This window comes from Melanostigma gelatinosum (assembly GCF_949748355.1).
Source record: "Melanostigma gelatinosum genome assembly, chromosome: 16".
Classification (NCBI taxonomy): Eukaryota; Metazoa; Chordata; class Actinopteri; order Perciformes; family Zoarcidae; genus Melanostigma; species Melanostigma gelatinosum.
Genome location: NC_136649.1, coordinates 6730734 through 6754175, shown reverse-complemented (window position 1 = coordinate 6754175; position 23442 = coordinate 6730734). Strand labels below are relative to the sequence as shown.

Here is a 23442-nt window from a genome sequence, read left to right as displayed (position 1 = left end):
AAACACACACCAAAACAGAACAAAGAAATCTAACTTTACAAGACGCTCAGTGCGCATGGGCTGTTGAGTTGTTATAAGGTATTGACAATTGACTTTTGTTTCAGGATTCTGGGGGATTTCTCAATGCAAAACAAAAAATTGTAAATATATATTATTTTACACCCCGGAAACTGTTATAAATGGGCTTAGTGCAGGATAGCTGGAAGTGGACACAATTATGTCTACTCAGAGACAAATGGCTTGTGCTACCTTGCAGCTGGTGTTAAGTGTATTCTTTGTATTACTGTCCGTGAATCCTGATTTATTGTATCAATGTATAATGTTAATATGTTGGTATGTACTAAATGTATGTTCCATAGATGTCCCCACATTGTTACATGTAAGGAGAAAATCGTGTTGGAACCACTTTCCCCCCAAACAGCCAGACTGTTTTCCAGTCCAGAAAGCGTCACCGACCATCAATCAGCTGGGGTATAAGCTGTTTGTTATTTTGTCTTTGGACCCTTGCAGTCTACTCAGTGGTCAGTCTGTTCAGCTGATATTCTGTGATCCAGTTCCAATAGTGCTAACCCCGGTTGAACCATTGTAGTCTTGTGTTCTATGTGAACAAAACAAACCCTTCATACAAAACACATCTATTTGTAAAGACTACATTCTACAAACTAAAAGCATGAGTATTCTTAGACATCTGACTGTAACGAATCACTTCAGTAGCAGTCTGAATGCCAGTGTAAATGAGGGGTTGTCTTTTATATTTTCTAATTGATTTTGGCTCCATACCTACCCTGTTTAAATGCTATGAGTAAAGTGTTTCATGATGACCCTGACCCCATATGAGCCAATAAGAGTTGCATCTCTGCAGATTTCTTTCCTTCTCCGTGCACTTTGGAAGTAGGTGTAGTCGTGTTGAGCATCTCCAGTCTGCCTCTACTATTGTAGTTATGTGAACTCTCTAAATATATCTGCTTTAATTTAGGTCCATAAATGGTCACAGCATGCCAACGGTCAGTCTGCATCAACTCATTTAACTCAGGTCAATGTGTTCAGTTGAGACTTACCTGGTAAACTGATGCAAGCTTCTCTGTTAAAGAGGATGTTCAGGACCAAGTGAATTGCTGATGAGTTGGAGGAGTAGATTGAACTTTGGAATTTACGGGGACAAGGCAGGAAAATCCTGCAGCTGATCCGCTGATCGGGCTCAGGATTTAATGTATGATGTAACCACAGTGAGAAGCGTATTCATGTTACTGCTGGTACTGCTCTGTTGAATGTTTGCCAGAGTGCAGTATCACCATCTAGTGACAGTAAGATATATCGCTGACTCAACTGTCATTACTGGTCACCCTTTGATCAGGGCTCACTGGCTAAAGAAACACAAATCCATTTATGCGATGAAAGCTTGTAATGAAAAGCAGGCCGTGCATGGCGGTGCAGTCAAATGACCAATCAACTGATCATGATACATAAGCAAAAAAAAAAAGAACAGAAATCACACAAGCACAAAAAAAATGAGACAGAATGCCATGGAGAAGACCAACATTGTGATTGATGACATTTTATTTTGAAAAATAAATGCGTCAACCATTACTTTCTTGCAGTGCATACAGTACAGTAAAAAGCATTGTTTTCTAAAAGCCCATTCAGACTGTCACAGCGAGGAGGACATACAGTACACAATGTTATCGTCTGTTTTGATTTAAATGAAACATAAACCAACACAATGTATTTGTCTAACATGGAGCTCTGTAAATTAAAAAACTTCGAGTACACTCAATGTCCAACGGAATGATATGGCAAGAGTAAACATCTGTACAGAAAATGATTTCCATGCAACAGGTTGTGGACGGCCAGAACCTTAAGAGCATGACAAAAACAACTACAAAAGAATGACGACTTGCACAGGAAGATGGAAACATTTTGTCCACAGTGACATCTACTTGCTCTTGCAAAATGTTTCAACAGCCCCTTTTGATGCAGCTACAATATGCATGAACTATTGGAAATCAACAGAAAACAAATTAAACCATTCGGCAAGTTTTGCTTTGTGAACAAAAGGACATGGACTGAGTCTGGGTATGGCCTGATGAAGATTTCCAAAGCTGCTGTGATTTCACGGCCTGCTCTAAACCTGCACATCCATGGACTTTTTATGAGGCAACCATTGTTTTTTGTATTTACATTGGTAGTTTGTTCTACTTCCCTGCAATTGACCATTTGCTAAGCCCCTCCCCCAAACAGTGAGGCCCAAAAGTTAAGGCTTTAGTTCAGACGTTTCCGTCTTGTGTCTGACAGAAAAGTTACGCTTCTAACTATAAAGCAATGAGTCTCTGTCTGTGTGTGTGTGGGCGTATCCTCTGCATGTCTCCAGAACCGTTCATGAACGGTTCTTTGTTTGAGGAATCACATCAGAACCATTGTTGCATGCAGCGTTGGAATGCAAAGCTTGACAAGCATAGCAACAATCACTAAGGGGGACGAGGCTTAGTGGAGGGTCAATTAGATATGCAATAGAATTTTAGAATTCATTCAAATGTTCTTCTTCATTTTTTAGAGATTTTGCACTGAATGTGTCTCTCTACAATCAAATGCATACGGCTTTGTATCTACACCCCTGAACCAGCCACTCGTAAGGACCTCTGTACTACCGCCTCTCTACGATGATGTTGCATAAGACTCTAAACATTCACAAAATTCCAAACAAAAATGAAACTTTACAAAAGCAAAAGAGATAAAAATGGAGTGTTCTGGCAGTACTGTATGTCACTGCACTGGCAAAAACTGCTCTGACGGTGATCGCAATGACACCGTCAGGGGGCGACCAATGTGGCCGATAACAGGTGGCAGTGTCGTGGGATTGTTTAACGTTTGGCCCGACTAGCAGTGGGTGAGTGAGGCTACAAGTACAGTTATTAGAATGGAGGGGATTCCATATGAATGCAGGGCTGTTGAGCTACTGTTTGCATTGAGCAGGAAGAAAGGGCTGCCGGAGCTGGAGTTGAACTTTGTGTTGTCGAAGTCTAATTCAGGCTCAGATTTGAGGGACGGTGTACCTTCGCATCCACGCTCTATCTGCCCGCTGCGAAACAAGGCGTCACTGAGGAGATCCGGCAGGCGACCGTTAAGGTCCACCGATGCCAAACAGCCCTGGTAGCCTTCTCTGGAAGCCACCAGTTTAGGCAGGCTGCCATACATGCCTGGACCCAGTCCTGCGATGAAGAGATCACCTGGGGTGTAGACAAGAAAGGGACACTGTAGGAGGATTTTATCTCATACAGCTGTTTTGTTTACAGATATGTGCCATCTTCATTTGTCAGGGTAGAGTATACCTTTACCAAGTATATAGTAAATGTACAAAGTTATAATACACAACAATTTTTGGGGTGTCATGGGGTCGGAGGCGACACTGTAAAATGCAGCAGAATGTAATCATGTGACAGTTTGGCAATCCAACGGCCCAAAGCCAGTGTTAAATTGCGACCAGTTTCTAATTAGTCAGAACCAAAACACGCCTGCCCATGGCTGTTCGCTTTAGAAAGCAACACAGCCAGCATCAGAGCTTTATTTTCTTTCTCCCTCATTGATCCAATTTTCTGCTGGCTATTTCCTCTCTGAAAAGATGGATATCTGGCTCCAGCTGATGCATAGAATGTGCTCTCAATACCACTTACCATACCTTACGTCCAACATTCTGAACTATTCCTTTAATGATATGACAGAAAAACATTTTCCACGGTAAATATTATTGTAAGAAAAATGACCTTTACCCTGTTGAAGCACAAAATAAATGATGTGGGTCGCATGTCGAAGAATGGACCCATTTGAATGCACAGTGACAGTTTGTTAGTAGTTCAACGACATGCTGGACACACAAGCAGATGCACACATGTAACATGTGTCAGTCATGTCAGTGGCATACCTTTCAGGTCCAGATTCTTGGCCCCATTGATACTCTGACTAGTGGCCGAAGCATCTACTTTCAGTGTGTGGGTGTTGCTGTTGTCTCGGGTGATGGCCACATTGTGCCACTGGTTGTCATTCAATGCCCTGTCACTTTTGCCCTTGATGAGGTTGGGCCCATTTCCAAGATCAAAAACATAGTGGATGTATCTGCAGGAGGAAAGTTAAGAGAGTTACAAATCGCTTCAGAAATCTTCAGCCTTCTGCTTTTCAAGCGTTTCTTTGAAATGCTCACAAACTGGCAGCCCTGAACCAAAAGGTGGGCAATTTTTGACGAGTGTAATTGTTACAGGTAGAGCAGGTCGTCCACTAATTAGAGGGATGAGGGTTCTATCCCCAGCTCCTCCATTCTGCATGTTGAAATGTCTTTGGGCAAAACACTGAACCCACAGATTGCTCCCAAAGGCTGAGCCGCCATTGTGAGTGCCTGTGAATGAGCATGGACCTCAACAATGAGGTCCCTGAGGTAAAAGCCCCATTCATAGTTTCAATTGACCAACATGGCGGCTCGTTTGGATACTTTCTCTTATATCTCTTATATCACAAAAGAACTTCACCAAAATATGTTTCTGAAAATGTTTGAGGTGAGAAGACATGTAGTTAGTTATTACACTGTGTGTGTGTGTACAAGACCTAGTAATAGAGAAACTCAAAATAACTTCAATCTGCAGTAGCTGCTATGAGCCACTTGAGTAGCAGAAACAATCCCCTGTCATGTTAGCATATGGTTACTCATTCACACATCCAGCTGTTACAGAGCAACATGGTCATTCATTTGGTGTTTGTGTCCATCTGATGAATATATGTACATTCACGCTGGTGTGAGCTCTGCTTTTGGTTGCTAACTGTGTGTCAACTGTTGAGTAAGTGTAAAGTAGGCTTTTAGAGTTTTTTCATTGAAAACAGACGGCAGGCATGATGCAATGAGAGAAGCTCAAACATTGAGAGGAATCTCACTATAAAGCTCTGTAAAGCTGCCAGTAGCTGCAGATTCAGCTGAGAGTTCTCTGTAGGTTCATCGCTATGAGCGACTTCTTTACATTTCATACATTGTTATTACGAAAGTGTTTTTGATAGCAGCTTTAAGTTGGTAATCAAATGAGGCTACTCCTAAACTGTCAAGGTTCCAATATGTAAAAGGTTAACAAGCATCCTTTCAAAATAAGACTCACCCTTTTACCAGTTCTACGGCGATAAAATCGTTGCCGTCTCCAGAGTTGAAGATTATGAAGCCGTCTGGGGAGGTTGTCTTGAACTGGAAGAAGAGGTGCATGGATGTGTAGGCCTGTAGGGTGGCCAGGCTCAGATAGCTGCTCTTGGATTTGAAGGTGACAGGGTCGGCGATGATAGAACGAATCCCAAAGCGTGCATTGAGCTCGCAATAATCAATGTCACCATTCTTGCACAGGTCGATGTAGAGCATGCCGTTAAACCTGAGGAAAGGACAGGAACAGACACTTGACATGATTGACTTCAAAATATTGTTGTTGTCCTTCAAAGCCTGGTAAACAAATGTTGGTCAAGGATAATTAATAAAAAAAAAGGGAAAAATGATTCTGTAGAGCTACATCATTTTGGGTGGCAACTCTCTGTTATTAGTAAAACGTTACATATATACTCGTACACATTTAAAAAGGTAAAGTAAAAGTAGGTTGTCGGAGTACCTAAGGCTCTGCAGATGACCAATGAAGCTGGATGGGATGCTGGAAACAAATCGCCGCTCTGTCATGGTGCCCGTTTCGATGTTGTGGAACTCCAGGCGAGTGTGGTCGCCCACCATTTGGCCTGAAGATGGGGAGGGTGGAGGGGATGGGTTGAAAAGAAAGACAAAAACGAAAAGAAAAGAGAACACTGTCTGACACTAACACAAAAGGGCTGATTTAAGGAGAAAATTACATTAACAGTATTAGATGGATGCAAAGTGCCATCGAAGATGACAGATCTACATGCTTTCTTTGTAGCGGGATTACATACTGATTTTCTCAGCCTCTATGGCAACACACCTCAGCATGGTGTAATACCACTGACAAGGCAACACTAAGAGCATTCCTTCAAGCATGAACCGAGTTGATGCAGGTAAGTACCTTCTGCTACATCATCGTCAACAGTTAGCTTGTAGGTTTTGCCGCGTCGCACCACTCGCACTGTATGCCATTCATTATCATTGAGCTTTTGCCCGGCATACAGGTTCTCCGGTCCCTTGCCTGAGAAGAATGGTCAATCACAAAGTTAAAGACATCCTGAGGCTCAAACCAAACCGTTGTTTTCCCAACTGTCAGCCTTGAATCATTGGCAGAATTCTACAAGCAGCTTAGCTTAGCTTGGAAAATGGCTTTAAATATAGGTCAAAGTAGCTCTTATGCTTTAGGAAAACAAAGGTTTGGTTCAGTCAGTGAAATACACAGAGAAAAAACACACAAAGTACTTGACATTTGTAATTCTTATTGAATACACCTCACCACTATACTGCAGAAAAGAAAAGAGGCTTGACTCTCAAATAGAAAGGGAAAACAGTCGGACAAATTGCTTTTACTCATCATAGGCTTCCAGAAATTCTTTCCTCTCACTTATTCCCTTCCTTCGTCTGACTATGAAATCCAAACCAAAACCACCAAAGTAACCTCAGCCACATCAGTCACCAGTCCATTATGAAATGTCATTCTTGCCCATGTGTTACCTATCTCATCTTTTTGATCCATGACTTGATGAAATACATCTATACCAGCAGAAGATACATGTGGACGCTAGTGTATACGATGCCAATACTCAAAGGGATGCTTACAGAACTCTTAGGTGAGATACCAACAAGTCCTCCAAACTAAACAACAAAATATGTCGTTTTTTAGTTCCCTATAACACCTGCAAGCACTAATGAGATCCACGTGCCTGAAACTCAAACAGCCGCAGACGCATATTACTTTTGAGAGCGCATCACTGTATGCATCACTGCATACAGAATATCGCATGAAAAACATGCTTTGAGCGTGAGGAGTGTTCTCTTGTGCTGGCAACACATTCACCTGCTCGCTCGCGAGTGTTTTTTTCTTTTTGACAGTAAGTGGGCGGACCCAATCACCATTGTGTCACGAAATTTAAATTGGGTTACAATCCTCGTCTTTGGATTGGCCGGATATCACTCCCGACCATAGACTGTACATAAGAAGTGGACGTCGTCATCGTGACGTCACCCATTGGTTTGTGTTATGAAGCCTCCAGTTTGACGATTTTGCAGACGCCATCTTGAATTAAGGCCATCGCCATGTTGTTTTTTCGCCCCAGTGGTTGCTTATGGGTGGAATGTTGGGTCTCTGTAAATGAGCACGGTCTATGCTTGCTTGTTATGAAAAGTGTCTCAAGACAATTTCTGTTATGTTCTGATGCAATATAAAGAAATTGAATTAACCTAATCTTATTTTACCCCCGAGTTTAAACCTACAAGAGATGTCATGCCTTGTTGTAACGTCAAACAGAGATGATTTTTGTGATCATGTATTTACGGAGATACACCTTAGTTGTTGCTCCTCGTACTGCTGGCACAGCTGCAACAGCGACAGACATTAACACTAGATTTTCAAATGACTTTTACCTGAATTCTCAAACTGACCATCCTAATGTTCTTCTGGAAAAAAAAGATGAAGGCCTGCACTAACGTGTTAACCCAAAGAGCAAAGACTCACTCAGATCATACTAGAACTTGACTCACTCTCAGTCACATAACTCAACTCATCGATTGTAAACCGAAGACCTAATAATAAGGTAAAATCCCAATGGCCTCATTATGAGTAAAAGCAATCTGTATCATAATTATGAAGAACTTTACGTTGTAAAAGCAGCAGACACACTTGTAGTCGCAAAGGGAATCACCATTCCTAAACTTTGATTGGGTAAAATGGAACCTGACAGGATAATACATTGGCTTGAACCACATTTTTCGAACAATACAAAACTGTCCTGCATGTTCTGCGTAATTTGGGAATTCAGTTTTGATATTCGATTAATAATCTTTAGCAACTGTTTAAGTATAGTAATATGTCGTTTCTCTCTGTTGGGACAATGAGGACTATTGTTGGTAAGGTTTATGTTACAACAAAGTTTTACAGCTAGAATAAAAATATATTTGATCGATTATACACACATGTGCACTGGACTCCATGTACAGTGTGCTAATTGAATTAAAGAAAAACATTCCCCTAAGCCATGTTAATACTGTATGTGGCCTTTTCTTCTGAATGTGTCAGCTGTCGAAATAACTGCACTTACATTGACTATGTTTACATGCACCAAATACTTTTGCGCTAATTGTGAAAAAGACAATATATATTTCACTTATGTTCTCATACATATTCCGATTAACGTAAAACGACCCCATGACGCATCCTCATCACCATGGTAGGGAATCCCGCGTCAACGCCATTCTCGGCTGTGCTTGATGGGTCGATGCCCAAACCTGTCGTTTATCACGTCATATGAAAAAAGGAAAAGGCAGGACCCGCTTGTGCCATTTTGTTTCTTCAAAATCATTTTTTTCAAAGTTTTCCTCCGGTGGAGGACTAGTCAGACCTTGTGAACACAGCCTCCTTCTACCATTCCTTCAACCAGCTTCTTGAAAAAGGTCGGCGTTACGATATTTGCGCATGTCCCAAAACCTGTGATATCCAAGTCCTTCATCATGCTTAAAAGTAGGTGTGTTTCTCCTTCAGACCAGACATGTGGGATTCTCCTTTGGACATGCATCTCTACTCCAGCGTTGCAGACTGTTGCCTAGTTGGTTTGTGTTCAACGCACAGAGCTGATGATAAACAGGAAAGAGGCCGTGTGTCGCACAGAGCCGTAAAAACCTCTATTGAGACGCATATTCTGTATACATGCTCCGAAAACCTGAATAATATCACACACGTCTTAATCGGAAAACGCTCCATTCGGAATATACAAACTGAATATGGTGTTTACATGAACCATATGCAATTCTCAATATTGTCCTATTCAGAATAACAGAGGAACATGAGTGTGCATGTAAACGTAGTCATTGTGGTCGACGTTTTAGTCGAATGTGGCTTCTCATTTGACGTGGGTTCTTGAAGCACTAAGCAAGTACTGTTGCACTATAATGAAATGTACTCGTTATTATAATCAACATCACTGGATGGAAGTAACTATGTTGTTTTTTGGTGTTAGAAAAAGGGGTTCCGCAGCATTGAAGATGGGGTCAGTGTTGAGGTTATTTGGCCTGTGGAGGTGCACCAAATAGGCAGACAGTGTTGAACAGCTTCATCCACAGTATTACAATTATTAATAGACCATCCAAATGAAGTGTGTCAGTTACTGGGACCAATGTGTTTCAGGACAGTCAGGATATTTGGTAAGAGGACCGAAGTAGTACTTAGCTACAACTAAGTTCTGTTTGCAAAAACCTGCCTCTCAGATTGTAATCACATAATATCATCACTTACAATAAAAAGTGATGACTAGGAATTCCCTACACTTACCTAAAAGTTGTGAAGTGAAGTACAACACACGTGTATATTGTTACTACTGTATACAGGGCAACATGGTGTGAGAATACAACTGTAAAGCTATAGAGTAAAGTAGTTGATTTAAAGAGAAGTTTAGATCGGTCTAATAATTCAAATGAATCACAACTCATTCCATTTGACTGAGGCTATTTCTTTTGGTTCCTGTTGAATTATGGGTAGTCTAACCAACTGAGTGAGCTGATCCTCCACACGATAGGCTTAAAGGACAGTGGAGGGCAGTGCAGGACTCACATTGTAAAAACACATTTCCTTCAAAAAAAAAACATCAACATACCATCAATTAAAAGCAAAATGAAACTTGAGTGTTAACTTACTGGTGTTACAGTTTATCCTGATACAGTCTAGATGGGGAAGAATAAATGACAGATGAAATTGCATCCTTCAAGGTTACTGCTGCAGACATCCAAAAACAAAAAGTCCACCCTTCCGGGGACGTACACATGCAGGAAGGCAGCCATTTTATTCATTTAGTATTTAGTCAACTTTATGCTAAATTACCATGAAATAAATGATATACTTTAAATATTTCCAAAAACATCATTTAATAGTAAATAAGATAATGCATGGATTTGTCAAAGAAATGTGCTGGTTGTAAAAGCTGCTTTTCTAGAGCTTGGGCTCTTTTGTTACCCATAGTACCAGAGTTGAAATTTATTAATTGTTTCGGCAAAGTATTTACAGTAAAATGGCCACTTGTAGTACCAGCCACATGAGTTTTCCAACCCAACACTGACTGTCCCTCCTTGGGTTTGAATATTAAGAATAGAAAAGTCAAAGCCTCGGGCTCCAAAGCCTCCGCACCAGCAAGGTGGCAGCAGCCATCTGACTTAGAGCCACGGACCTTTGAGAAGTCACGAAACACAGACTGAGAATTTGTTCATTTGATATGCCATTAAAACAGCAAAAAGGTTGATTTTGTAAGTCAATCGTGTGATAGACAGTGAAGATCGAAAGTATCTGAACAGAGGCCACAATAACTGCTGCGTACAGTTGTGAAGACAGTGAGGGTTGGTCACTATGTGGCTGGTGGTTTCATGTGTCGTCAACCGCAACAGAAAAGTGGGAGCAAACAGCCACGATCCAATCAGCACCAGCACCATGCAGAGGCACAGGAACCCCAACCATCAGATCCGGAGTGCTACACGATGCCTACATGTGTTACATCAGAGGCTAGACCTTTACAATCGTTTTTACAAACGTTCTGTAGGAAATCACACAGATTAACATGGGCTAAGCAATCATCTCTGACCAATTGGAGCTGCACAACATAAACATGTTGACTAAAATCTGGGGTGTGACTTACATGACATACATTCATATAGTTAGTGAATGAGTTATGTAAATGTGGCTTGGCAAACCAGCTGATGTCTGTTAATATTGCCATTACTCTTACGAGACATGTCATATGTTATATGCAACATATAAATTGACTAGTGTGACTTATAATTCTCATACTTCTTTACAAAGTATGATTGGAAGTATTTGGGGTCGCAGCCAGCTGTAGGTTTAGCTGGGCTCTGTTCTCGGGCTGTTCGCCTGACGGGCCGCAGGCTTAAGGCCTTTGAAGGGGTGAATACCATCTTTTGACAAAGCATGATGGAAAATGGAGTTGACAGGGAAACACAAAAAGAAAAACACAGAAAAAGCATCGACTTCCAGAAAAGACATCATTAGCAAAGAAAACAACCACCCAGGAGAAGAGGAAGGTGAGAGAGAAATGACTCGATGTCAGACAGAAAATGAGAGAAAATTTGTGAGAAAGACAAAAATCGTTTTTTTCTAATATCCTGTTGAATGATGGACTGAAGATCAGTGGGCATACTTGGTGAAAGTCACCTCTTAGAAAGTCCGAGTACACTCTGTTCCTTTAAAAGATGTACTAGAACCCAGTCTTTAAAGCACATCATCTCTACATTACTCTAATTGTGCTGTGACTGTCTTAAAGGTTCTGCAAACAAGAATACGGGTGTGACTTTGGGTTTTCTAATTCAAAAAGGGGCCAAACATGTTTACCACTGAAATGAAATAAGTTCTGATGTGGAGCCTCAGATGTTATCCTGTAAAGAGTGGTTTTCAGTAAGCAGTCCATAGTTATGTGTGTGTAAAAAACTGCATGAACACCCGTGCAAAACAAATCTCTTATCGATGTTCTAAAGCTGGGGAACCATAGTGATGAGTAACTGATGGAAAAAGAAAAATGATGCATAAAGACATAGACGTGAAAGGAGAGGTCACCGCTCAACAGTGAACTGTCTCGGGGTGAAGGTGGAGGTGTGTGGAGGCAGATGGGTGGGGGGTGGGGGTGGGCATACGATACCTAGGTTGACCGTGAGTTTGACGCGACCGCCGTCCAACTCCAGCCTGAGCGTGTCGGCTGATTCTCGAGAAGTGGTGGCCATGAGGAGGCCATAGGCCCGCTGGGAGCGAAAACGCAGGGAGACGTCCTCGGCCTCAGTGTGCATGATGTTGGGCATCACCACCTTCATGTACATGCTGCCATCATAGGACAGGATGGAAGCCTCTGTGTGAGAGAGTCAGGAGCATAGACAGATGTTAGCAATAGCAGCAGCTGGGACCTGACACTGTGGAAATGCTCGCGGCTCTAGGGCTGCCAATGTTAGTCAGACGATCCAGACCATGGCTGGATTAAACTGCTGGGGGGCTCCCTGCTCGGTTTTCCTGGCTCAACGACTACAGGCCCGTCGCATTAACACCAATAATCATGAAGTGCCTGGAAAGACTCGCTCTCCCAGTTTGTTATGTTTCCTATGTGTTTATGAGACGTACGTGTTCATTGTAGTTCAAATTACTGTGTTATTCATCACCAGCTACATTGTTCGGCCAGTGGATCACCAGTAGGTGTCAGTGTTGCTACATGAGCAGTGTCTGTGAAGGTACAGTCACAGGGAAGTCTCGCGAGATTATGACAATCTCTGTGTGTAAGACGGAACCAGAAAATGCTGTGTAGCAACTGAATACCTAAAAGGCATATTTGTGTAGTTTGGAAAACACTTTCATTAAATGTGTAGCATCAGATTTAGCCTGTGTGACATCATTCTGTGCACCGTGACAGCAATATAATGCATGGCTGACAAGAAGGCTCTGCAAATGTGCAAATATATATTTTTAAACGGTAAAATAATTGATGAATTGAATTTGCATTTGGAATGCATTCATAACAATAAAGAACATCATTATATTTGCCAGTCGACAATTATCTTACTGTTTACATCTTTGGGCATACAGTGACCCGAAGATGAAATAGACAAGATCAGTCCATCAAACTCAGTCACAATAGCAAAACAAACAAAAAACAAACTTAAAATCTAAAACATTACAAAACTTCACAAAACAGAAAAGGACGTTATATCCATGGCTAATCAGCGCATCATGGGAGTTTACTTATATATCGTATCGCTGATCTTCATTTAACGATAAATTGACTTAAGTTCTCTAACTAAGCTTAGCACGAAGGCTGGAAACAGGGGGAAACAACCAGCGTGGCTGAATCCAAAGATGACAACATCCAGCTACCAGCACCTCTAAAGCGCACAGACTAACACTGTGTACCTCATTTCTTTAATCCATACAAAACAAATAGACTTTAACAACTTGTAATGCTATATTTAAATGCGTATTAAACTATTTTAGCTGAAATAGCTTTTTAAAAAGAATCAATCAATCAAAGAGTGCAGCATGATAGCACTAGTAAACCACAACAATTGACGAAGTCCCGCCCCTCGAAAGCTGACTGGCCAATTACAGCGTATAGCATCGGCCTATTCCAATTGGGATCCCTCAGCTGCGTAATTATGATCCCACTGCTTTTCTTGGTAAGCTGCATCCTTACACTTTAGCTTCTATCTTTATCGTGTATCAAATATCCGTCGAACACATGTTGTTGACCCTTCTGGAAATCGCTTTTTTATTTTTCCGAAAATGTGACAACATTTCGTGTGGGCTCCATGGTAGCTTTGACAGCTTGACGGAGTAGCAGCGGGGGTGAGGACAAGAAAAGAAGCAAAGTACACCCATAGCAATGCATGTACTCTCCTGCAGCACACATTTTTAAATGTGTTCCCAGGACTCTTTCGGGATTCTTTCTTACAGTTAGGGCTTACTAAGGATTGAAGATATTTTTTCTAGCATATGCTCCGCCTCATGGCGTGCACCAAAATGCCTCAGCAACCGAGGATGCAATCTTCTCAATCCCTAGTGGGTGTGTGGCCATTGCAAATCTTAATCTTCCAGCCGCTGATAAGTTTATAATTATATCAGAGCATTGACAGTGGGGAGGAGGGGCAGGGAGAGACCGGAGAGACGGATATACAGAGGTAGCGGAGAGCACGGGCAAAACAAAAAGCTAAAACACAGAAAATAAAAGAACTAAATGATAGTGGAGTTGCAGGAGGAAGAGACAGAGGCACTATGTGGGTCTGGTCAATGACAGAAGTAATGAGAAAAAGAAACAACTCATTTCTCAACCGCAGGGAAGCTTTGATGGATGGCGATGTGAGGAAGGTCTAGACCAGGGGTCACTAATAGACGCCGTTGTATCTGGAAATGGACCTTCAACCGATAGATAATTGAGAATTGTTACATTTTGACGGAGCGTTTCTATTTTAACCGGCGCAGCTTTTCCAGCCTTTACGGTACTCGTTCAGCGGTGCAAATTATATCACGTTACGCTACTCAGCCAATCAGATATGTGTATTCTGATAATTATCACCCCCGACTCGAGTGAGATAAACACACACACGGCAGAGACGGGAGAGAGAGACCTAACAGTCGGAGAGAACGTGAGTCAGAGAAGTTCTTTCACATGACGTTCTCCAAGAAGAGAGAAGTCGACAACGAGACCAGAGAGACCAGAGTGTTTAACCAAGAATGGACAGACTCTTACATGTTCATAACCGTTCAGAGACCGTGGCGATTGTTGAAAGCATTACAGCGGTGATGTGAAGCGTCGCTACGAGACAACGAACAACTCTTTTGAGCAAATAAACTGAAAACAAACCTAAGAGCCCAATATGATCAGAATCCTAACATAACATGTGTAACTGTCCAACAATGATGTTAACAGAGAGGAGTAGAGCTGAAACAAGTGGTTTCAATAACCACAGTTATAATCTCTGCACACAAATGTCTCTCTCTGCTTACAGCAGAGGAGACAGAGCGGAGCAGGAGGAAAACTGGAGTACATGCACATAAAAACACAGCGATTTAACAACCTGTTCACAACCCAGCTAAAGGGGGGACTTGTGTCCATTAGGGGTGGGAATCACAAGAGATCCCGATACTGCGATATTATCCCGATACTGCGGTATTATCCCGATACTACGATATTATCCCGATACTGCGATATTATCCCGGTACTGCGATATTATCCCGGTACTGCGATATTATCCCGGTACTGCGATATTATCCCGATATTATCCCGATACTGCGATATTATCCCGATACTGCGATATTATCCCGGTACTGCGATATTATCCCGGTACTGCGATATTATCCCGGTACTGCGATATTATCCCGGTACTGCGATATTATCCCGATACTGCGATATTATCCCGATACTGCGATATTATCCCGATACTGCGATATTATCCCGATACTGCGGTGTTCTGAGTATTGCAGTAACATAGGCCTATATTGCGATTTATTACTTTTTTCAACTTCAAATGATATCCCCAAAGGAAAACTGTGTCAACATGTTTTATCTATCTGTATTACGTTGTGAGGCCAGATGTCTCTATTTTTGTTTTGACCAACTTCCTACCAATCACGCTGACCCACGCTGACCTCACCACGCTGACCTCACCAGAAAATAACTCAGCACCATCTAGTGGACTGAAAAAGCAATTGATTTGATTTTTCTCGTAATTTTTTTTTTATTTAAAAAATACATTTTTATACAATAAAAGATCGATACTTTGCATCCGTGTATCGATACAATATCGCCACGCAAACTATTGCGACACTATGCTGTATCGATTTCCCCCCCACCCCTCGTGTCCATGGATGCAATGCTTGTGCCTCAGTATCAGACATCGAGGGGAGACACAAAGCGGCTGTATTTGACAACCTGAACAAGCTGCACACTTTTATTGGATCGGGGTTAAAAAGAACATACTGGTAAGCGGGTTTTTAGTTCACAGTTTTATGTCAAAAACATGTTCTTACTTTTACAAAATAATTAATGCTGGCTGTTATTTCACATAAAACGGTTATTTTAGAATATTGTTCATTACTAAGTCATGGCAGAATGGTCTCACATAATTACAAACTCCAACATAACAAAAAGGATGTGGCACGAAGGCAGCTGTGCGATAGATACCCAGATGTGCGATGCAGCCATGCATTTGCTATGCAACCGCAAAGTAACGCATGTAACGCATGCAAGCAACATTAACTGACATAGTTAAGAGAGCAAAAGGGAGGTGAACTGGTCAAACAAACACAGGATCTTCATTCAGGAGGCCGCTGTTCACTTCCCATGTGTAACTAAAAGTAACACTTGACATTTTGTCACGTCAGTCATTAGTCACGTGACTCACGTGCAGTAGCCTCATATGTAGTGAAGTTAACGTCGACCTAACTCTAAATAGTGAAGACATTACAGCACTGACACGATAGAGGGGAACATAGAGCGTCAGTTTGAAACTTACGCAACTGACCAACTGTGTGATTTGGTGTGAGAATGTGTTGGGATATGTCAACACAGAAATTATGTTAATAACAGAAATGATATGTTAATCATTTCTGTGTTTTTGTAATATGTAATGTATATTTCTCCATTTAAATTCAGGGTATTGTGATACACCGGTTTTAAAGATAATTGTGATTTAAACAATGAAATATTTAAATGTTGAGAACACACCATTTAATATGGGCTGGCAGCATATTGTGGAGAAACATAACGTAACAACATAATGACGTATGCTTAATATGGATCTTATTTGCACAACATAATATCTTCTCTTACATTACTTAATGCACCCCAACACGTTTTTAATGAGGATACGGTGACAACATTGGTGTTGTTTGTTCACATGCTGTACATGTCAACTGCATAAATAAGGGACTGTGATTGGTCACACAGATGCCTAGGACTGATGTCTAATTGCCAAGGTGTCAGATTACAGCATGGCGTAACAGACACAATTTAACTTCTCATTAAAGCTCTGGACTGGGCTGTCAGATTAACTCTGACATGTCATATTTCTTGGCTGTATCTGCGTGTGTATGTATGTGTATGTATGTGTATGTATGTGTATGTATGTGTATGTATGTGTATGCATGTGTATGCATGTGTATGCATGTGTATGCATGTGTATGCATGTGTATGCATGTGTATGCATGTGTATGTATGTGTATGTATGTGTATGTATGTGTATGTATGTGTGTAATGACCTGCATGTGAGATGGTCTCAATAGAGTGTGTCCAAAGGATTTATTCACTTTTGACTGACTGACCTTGCCACGTTCAAACCAGCGAGAAGAAGAAGTTAATGCATTTTGTTTGGTTTCTAGGAGGACGCTGCCTCTCTGACCCGTTCATATGTCTTGTATTAATTGCATTCAGCTCAGTGAAGTAGCAGAAAGATGTTGTCATTGAACAGTAATACTCTGTCATCATTGGAGACATCTAATCACTAATGCTGCTGGAAGGAGGAAAGCCGTAGTGAGAATCAGGCCTGTATTTGAAACAGGCTTATATTAGAGACACGCCTTCATTCTAACACACTGTCCTGCTGATCTGCTCCAGTTTAAATATGTTGTAAAGACAAACTCAAGATCCAGGTAACATCAACTTTATTGATACCTCAAAGAAACTGTTGCTTGTTGCCCAACATATCTTGTTGCAGTACTAAATCATTGGAATCATGACACCTATGGCCTTAATAAATATAAATGTATGCTCTATAGTTCCATGAGTTATAGTTATCATAAGAGGACTTCACTGACAAAAAGGTGTGTCTACATCATTTATACGCTGACCCTTCTCTCTTCAATACATCTATTGTAATTAGACCAACTGGTGGCTCGGCTCGTGCCAAGCGTTAGAGGAGATATGTAAATATATCCTCAAGCTATTACAGACCAGTGATGACTCAGTGCTGTGGAGCTTTACCTTGCTGGACAAATTGGTTGAAGTCAGAGCCAAAGATAAATGCCATGTAACCTCATGCAGAACAGTTAACATTAACTGGATGCATTGTTGTCAATATATAATGGCTGCACGCACACACACACACACACACACACACACACACACACAGTACCAAGATGTTTTTGTCCACACCTTCAGGGGAACTGCTTTCCATTCATTGCATCAGCTGAAAAGCACAGTTGTACTGTCTTCATTTCTGTACTATTCAAATGACCTAAAGGAAAATGTAACCTAAAAGAGCAATGTTTACACATACATCTAAATATATGAGCCAAATAGACCTCATATCAGAGACCCACTGATGCCCGGCAACTTTTCTTTTCAAAAGTAAAAAATAAGATTCAGGTTACATTATGTTACAACGGCCCACTGAGTGAAGAAAGAGAAAAATAACTGCTAAAGATACAGAGATATGATCAGAAAGCTGTTCTTTGATATGCTAAAAAGTAGTATGAGCAAAATGTGGGGGCTGGGGACATGTTTCCAACTCCTATCAGTTGTTAAACTTTCTGCACATCACAATGATCAGAAGTGGAATGTTGTCTGGCAGGCAGCTGCTTGATGTGAAGATGGTTTATGTGGCAGGAGAGCAAGGACTGTCCACTCACCACCAGGTCTGGGATCTGTTCTTTGCCAAAAGATGCTGGTGAGTGTCAAAAAACATCAAATGTACCTAATCTACAATAATACCACTAAAACCACAATGGCTCTTACAATATGAATAAGAATAGTAATAATACATTTTGTGTAGCCCTTTTCAAGAACTGAAACTCATTTTACACTGAGGAGCGCTGATGAGAGAAACAACAATGTGACTCAGATATACAAGGGTATTGGAGTTGATACGATTGGAGACAGGAAGTCAGTATGTGATGATGAGACTAAAAGCATGGATCACATGAGAATAAAGTGAAGTACAAGAATCCAAAAGTTTACTGAGAGCTTTGAGTCACAAAAGACAAAACAGGCAGTCAGCGGAATAGTCACGCTGCATACAAAAAAAAGCCATGAATAAAAACCTCAAGAGCTCACTAAGAATAAGGCAAAACAAAGAAACAGGCTACAATTCAAATCCAGAAACAGGCTGAGGTAAATCACTAGGAATAACGCTGGAGCGCTAGTCTTGTACAAAGAACTGAGACATTCTGGTAAATGGGTAGTGAACAGCTGGGGTATAAGCACTGGGAGGTCTGATGAGCTGATGGAACACATGTGAGGAACAAAACAGGCGGGAAACTAAACAATGGCAGGAAGTAAAGCAACCTAGGAAGCATGGGTAAGTGAATACAAAATAGAACAGGAAGTGAAATTAACTAGAGTCCAAACGAGTCGCCACACGGTGGAGGTCTTTAATGAGTGGGGTGCTGTGGTGCCAGGATTTGGTGTGACCAGTTGGAGTCTGTGGATGGAGCTAGCACTGATGCCGTAGATGGGGTGACTTGCAATGATCAATATGGCAGGAAATGAAGGAGTGGATACGTGTGTCATCAGAAGTGCATGCGAGAGAAAGCCGGATCTTAGCAATGTTTCCAAGTTGATGAAAGGGGGATGAGACAATTTGATGGATATGGGGGTCGAGGGAGATTGTGGGGTCAGTGATCATGCTAAGGTTGCATGCCTGGGAGGTGGGGGAGCCAGTGGGGCCTTCAAGGGTGAGGGTGGGGTCTTTGATTTTGTTGTAGGAGCAATTTGTGAGTGTGACAAAGTGAACAGGGAGAGGAGTTTTTCTGTTTTTGTTTTGTTTTTTGGGGTGGGGGGCATGGAGGGGTAGGACTGGCAGGAGTGAGGGGCTGCTGGGTCAGGCACAGGGGACAGTGATGCATTAATAGTGGTGATTTTGTAAAATGAGTTGCATTGTTATAGAGGTGTAGAGGTATAAAGGTAGCAATAGGGCTTGAGAAGCTTGTTAACTGTAGATAAGAGGGCTTGGGGGTTATGGCTGAATTCATTGATGAGGATGGAAACGTAGGCAGACTTGGCAGTGAGGACATCTTTGTAAGCAGAGAGAGGGAGTTTCTAGGCTTCTTGGTGGACAGTGAATGTTTTCTTTGCCACTCATTCCAGTTGGGGGCCAGTCTGTTTCATTGTGCGGAGTTTAGGTTCATGTTTTTTTGGAGCATCCCGATGATCTAAAGAGTCCACTGACGCTGAGGGGAGACAATCATGTCCGGCTGTTGAGGTTATTTACGAGATCATAAGGTGAGGTGAGGGCTGATTCCAGGGGGAGAGCACTAGAAAGCGTATCTCAGTGTTGGAGGAGATTGATGGATTTAGTGTATTGGAAGGTTATTTCTCTGACGAGTTGTGAACAAGAGGCTGGGGATGCAATCGTGAACTGGATGAGATTATGATCAGACAAGAAAATTGGGACAGGTGGATGTTGAGTACCGGCAATGCACCAGTAAGTCTGTCACTAATGCAACAATGGCCTCCCTGAAATGGCCACTGTCCTTCCTTAGCAACTGTAACTAGTCACAGGAGGCCTGTCAAGCTTTAAGCGGCATGTATGGAACTTGCAAGTCTTACAGCAGATATTATGATAGTTTAATGGAGAGTGTTGTGGCCTCAATAAAGCCAAAAACAACAACAGGATAACGGATATAGATATAGGGTAAAAAAAAGACACTCTCACACAACTCGTGCAGTATAATCCAAGTCTCATTTATCCCATCGTATGCTCAGTACCTTCCAAACACAGGCATCTTCACTAAAACTTCACTATTCAAACGGTACTCGGACATACGAGTAGCGTGCCTGTGTGAGACTGTTTATACTTCAATTCATCAATAATGTTCTGTTTGCAAGAAAAATGTTTTCTTCATGGATTCCAGGTACCACAGGGTGAGCAAGTGGTATACAATTAATCATTTTGGGGGTGAAGTATTTCTTTAAATTGGACACAGTTGGTATCTATCTCTTACTACCACAGCCAGTCTGTACAAAGCATGCAATCTAGACTTCCTTTATTATTGCTGCAGTGACTGCTTCCCCCTTGCTGCTCCAGTCCTCTGGCATGTCTGGCGTTTTTAAACACTATTGCCTCTGCCTTTGAGATATTTGAGATAGTATCAGAATGGTCTCAGGTTTATGAAAGAGAAAAATGCCTTTACCTCTCTCACAGGTGCGTGACCAGTAGCCAGTGCCAGTGCAGTCACAGATGAATCTATTCCAGCCTTCTTTGCAGACTCCTTGGTTCTTGCATGGGTAGCTCTCACACTGCTTGCCAGGTTGCTTGTTGCACGAGGGTTTGATGCCAGCGCCATTTTGTGCCTCAGCAATCTGACGGATGTCTTTGCTTCGACCGTCAATGAAAAGGTCACGGATACAGCCCACATAGCCATAGTTGAGCATCGCTGTCCAGAGCTCAGTGGGCAGGATGAGGTTGGTGCGGTCACTGGGAAGCCCCCCCAAATACATGTCGCCCTCCAAGTCCAGAATCTCACTCTCACCACTGGCTGTGAATGGGGTCCTTCTGCTGTTTACGGAGATAGTCCCTGTGGTGGGGATGAAGGGAGTAGAGATCGGGTACAGAGCTGAATGGATAGCAACGGTGGCACAAGATAGAATGGTGTTAACCAGGGAAGGAATCAATTCCATTTTCAATTCCATTTATTTTGTATTGCCCATAATCACAAGTTTGCCTCAAAGATAAATCATTCTGTATACACAATGCTGGAAGCAATTAACTATTACAAATGATTGTCTTATTGTATAATTTAAAGGGGACATATTATGCAAATTTTAATGCTCATACGCGTATTTTTAGTTTCTACTAGTTGCTAAAAAAATATTTTTCTCAAACTGTCTGAATATACCTGTATTCCCTCTTTGTCTGAAGCGCTCAGTTTTAGTTCCTGTCCTTTTAAGCCACCCTCCCTAAAAAGCCCAGTCTGCTCTGATTGGTTTTGGGAGAAAAGTATGGTGCACCTTTGCAAATATAGTTCTCAAGCTGTAGGTGGAGATTGCCAGATGGGGGGCAACATATTCTAATAGGCCTGTATGCGAATTAGGAAGGGGAGCAAAATATGACTGCCTTGTTGAATCACGTGTTTTCTGATCAAAGCAGCCCTGAAACTGTCATGGTTCAAGAATTCTAGAAATGGACGCAAATACAGAAAAGGATGAGGAGGCAACAGGAAATATGGAATGATGTAATGATGAGTAAATTTACAGTGTAGGAAAGACTTCAGGCAGGAAAGCAAATACAAACCAGGAACACGGACAAACTGAGAAACTGTCTGGACAAGGTTAGACGACCAACTAACACAGAAAAGGAATGCACACACACACTAAATACACAAGGAGAGCATGGTTATCACACAGGTTAAACAAATCAGGGTGGAAAAGTTCTGAGTCCAAATAGACCTCTGGTGGACAGCCCAGAGGGCGACATCCTAGTCTGGTGGATGGCCTGGAGACAGACTACAAAGAAAGGACACCTCTGGAGGCTGACGCCAAAGGCAGAACCTCTCAGGAGGCCAGTGTGCAGACTTGAGATCCCAATAAATTGCTGGAGCCAGAAGATTCTACTGCAACACGGTCCAGGGGACAGACTGCTGGACCAGGTTGCTGGAGTTTGGATCGGGACTTGATTTCAGGGAATGCAGTCGTCAACTGATGACCCAACTGTAGGTCTGAACAGGAACAAGAGGTTGCTGCAGCCTACCAGGAACGGGTATCGACCGGACTGGAAATGAGGAGCAGGTGTCGGCCACAGCACTGGTGTTGGTTGGACCACCGACAGAACACAAGGAGCAGATCGGACCACCGACAGAACACAAGGAGCAGGTTGGACTACCTCATGACACGAGGAACAGGCTTGATGTCCTCTGAGACTTCTGACAAGACGCAAGGAAATGGCTTGATATTGGCTGAGACCCCCTGCGCAAGAACTGGCTTAAAGTTGGCAGGGACCCCCGACACAGGAACAACCAGGACGTCAGTGGGGATAGCTGACTCAGGAACACATGCAGCAAGACAGCAGAGACAGCCAACTCGAGGTTCAGCTGGTTGCCAGGCTGGGCATCAATCATGGTACTGAGAAACAGAGGCCCGGGGTCACTGGGCATCTTGGAGGATCGATGTCTCCTAGACCCACACTTCCCTCTAGGGACTGACAGGAGGGTACCCAATTGAAGTCTAGCATGCCGAGATGCAGCTGAGATTGAGACTGGGGTGCAGACCGGAGGCTAGCTGGGAAAAGCTATCAAGACCTCCCAAGGCCAGGCTGGTTCCCAGAAAAGGGTCTGGGGCTAAAGCAGGCTCAGGATACGGGGACAGCAGACTCAGGAAGCCAAGGTCCATAGCCTGGTATAGAGGCTGGTTGCTAGCAGGCTGGAGGTTAGCAAACTGGGGTGTCGACTGGGGGCTAGCTAGCTGGGAGACAGGCAGCGAATCAGGGGTGTTTATTAAGTCCAAAAGCCACCCAGGTAAAGACCTCCTCAGCCATGGCTTACAGGAAACACATGGGAAGCACATAGAATGACTGCACAAGGACAACAGGGTGATTACACAAAGGTGGAAAAAAGTAAGTAAGTCAAACCAGACATGACACAAGGTGAAAGTTAACGTACAAATAAAATGAAAACCAGGAAACCCAAGACCATGGCACAAATGACTGACTATGTTGTCTTCTTTCCACAGTTTGTGGCTCGGTCGACACTCAAGATACCCAAATGTATACACAAGCACTGGAGTTTTCATTATATGACCCCTTTAAATGTGTTTTGATGTCATATTCAGTACATTCATTGTTTTGCTATTTGAGGGTAGTCAACA

The 23442-nt window shown here is 42.3% G+C and overlaps 1 protein-coding gene across 1 annotated transcript in view; it reads right to left on the bottom strand.

The window, feature by feature from the left end:
- nrxn3a (neurexin 3a) overlaps positions 1-23442 on the bottom strand; it is a gene marked incomplete at both ends in the record, with an annotated part of 122481 nt that overhangs the window by 23547 nt on the left and 75492 nt on the right. Inside the window, 8 exons of the mRNA XM_079286182.1 lie at positions 3051-3224; positions 3917-4107; positions 5130-5390; positions 5622-5742; positions 6042-6161; positions 9806-9832; positions 11809-12012; positions 20775-21158. Coding sequence (XP_079142308.1) covers positions 3051-3224; positions 3917-4107; positions 5130-5390; positions 5622-5742; positions 6042-6161; positions 9806-9832; positions 11809-12012; positions 20775-21158 — 1482 coding nt within the window. The remainder of the gene's footprint in view (positions 1-3050; positions 3225-3916; positions 4108-5129; positions 5391-5621; positions 5743-6041; positions 6162-9805; positions 9833-11808; positions 12013-20774; positions 21159-23442) is intronic.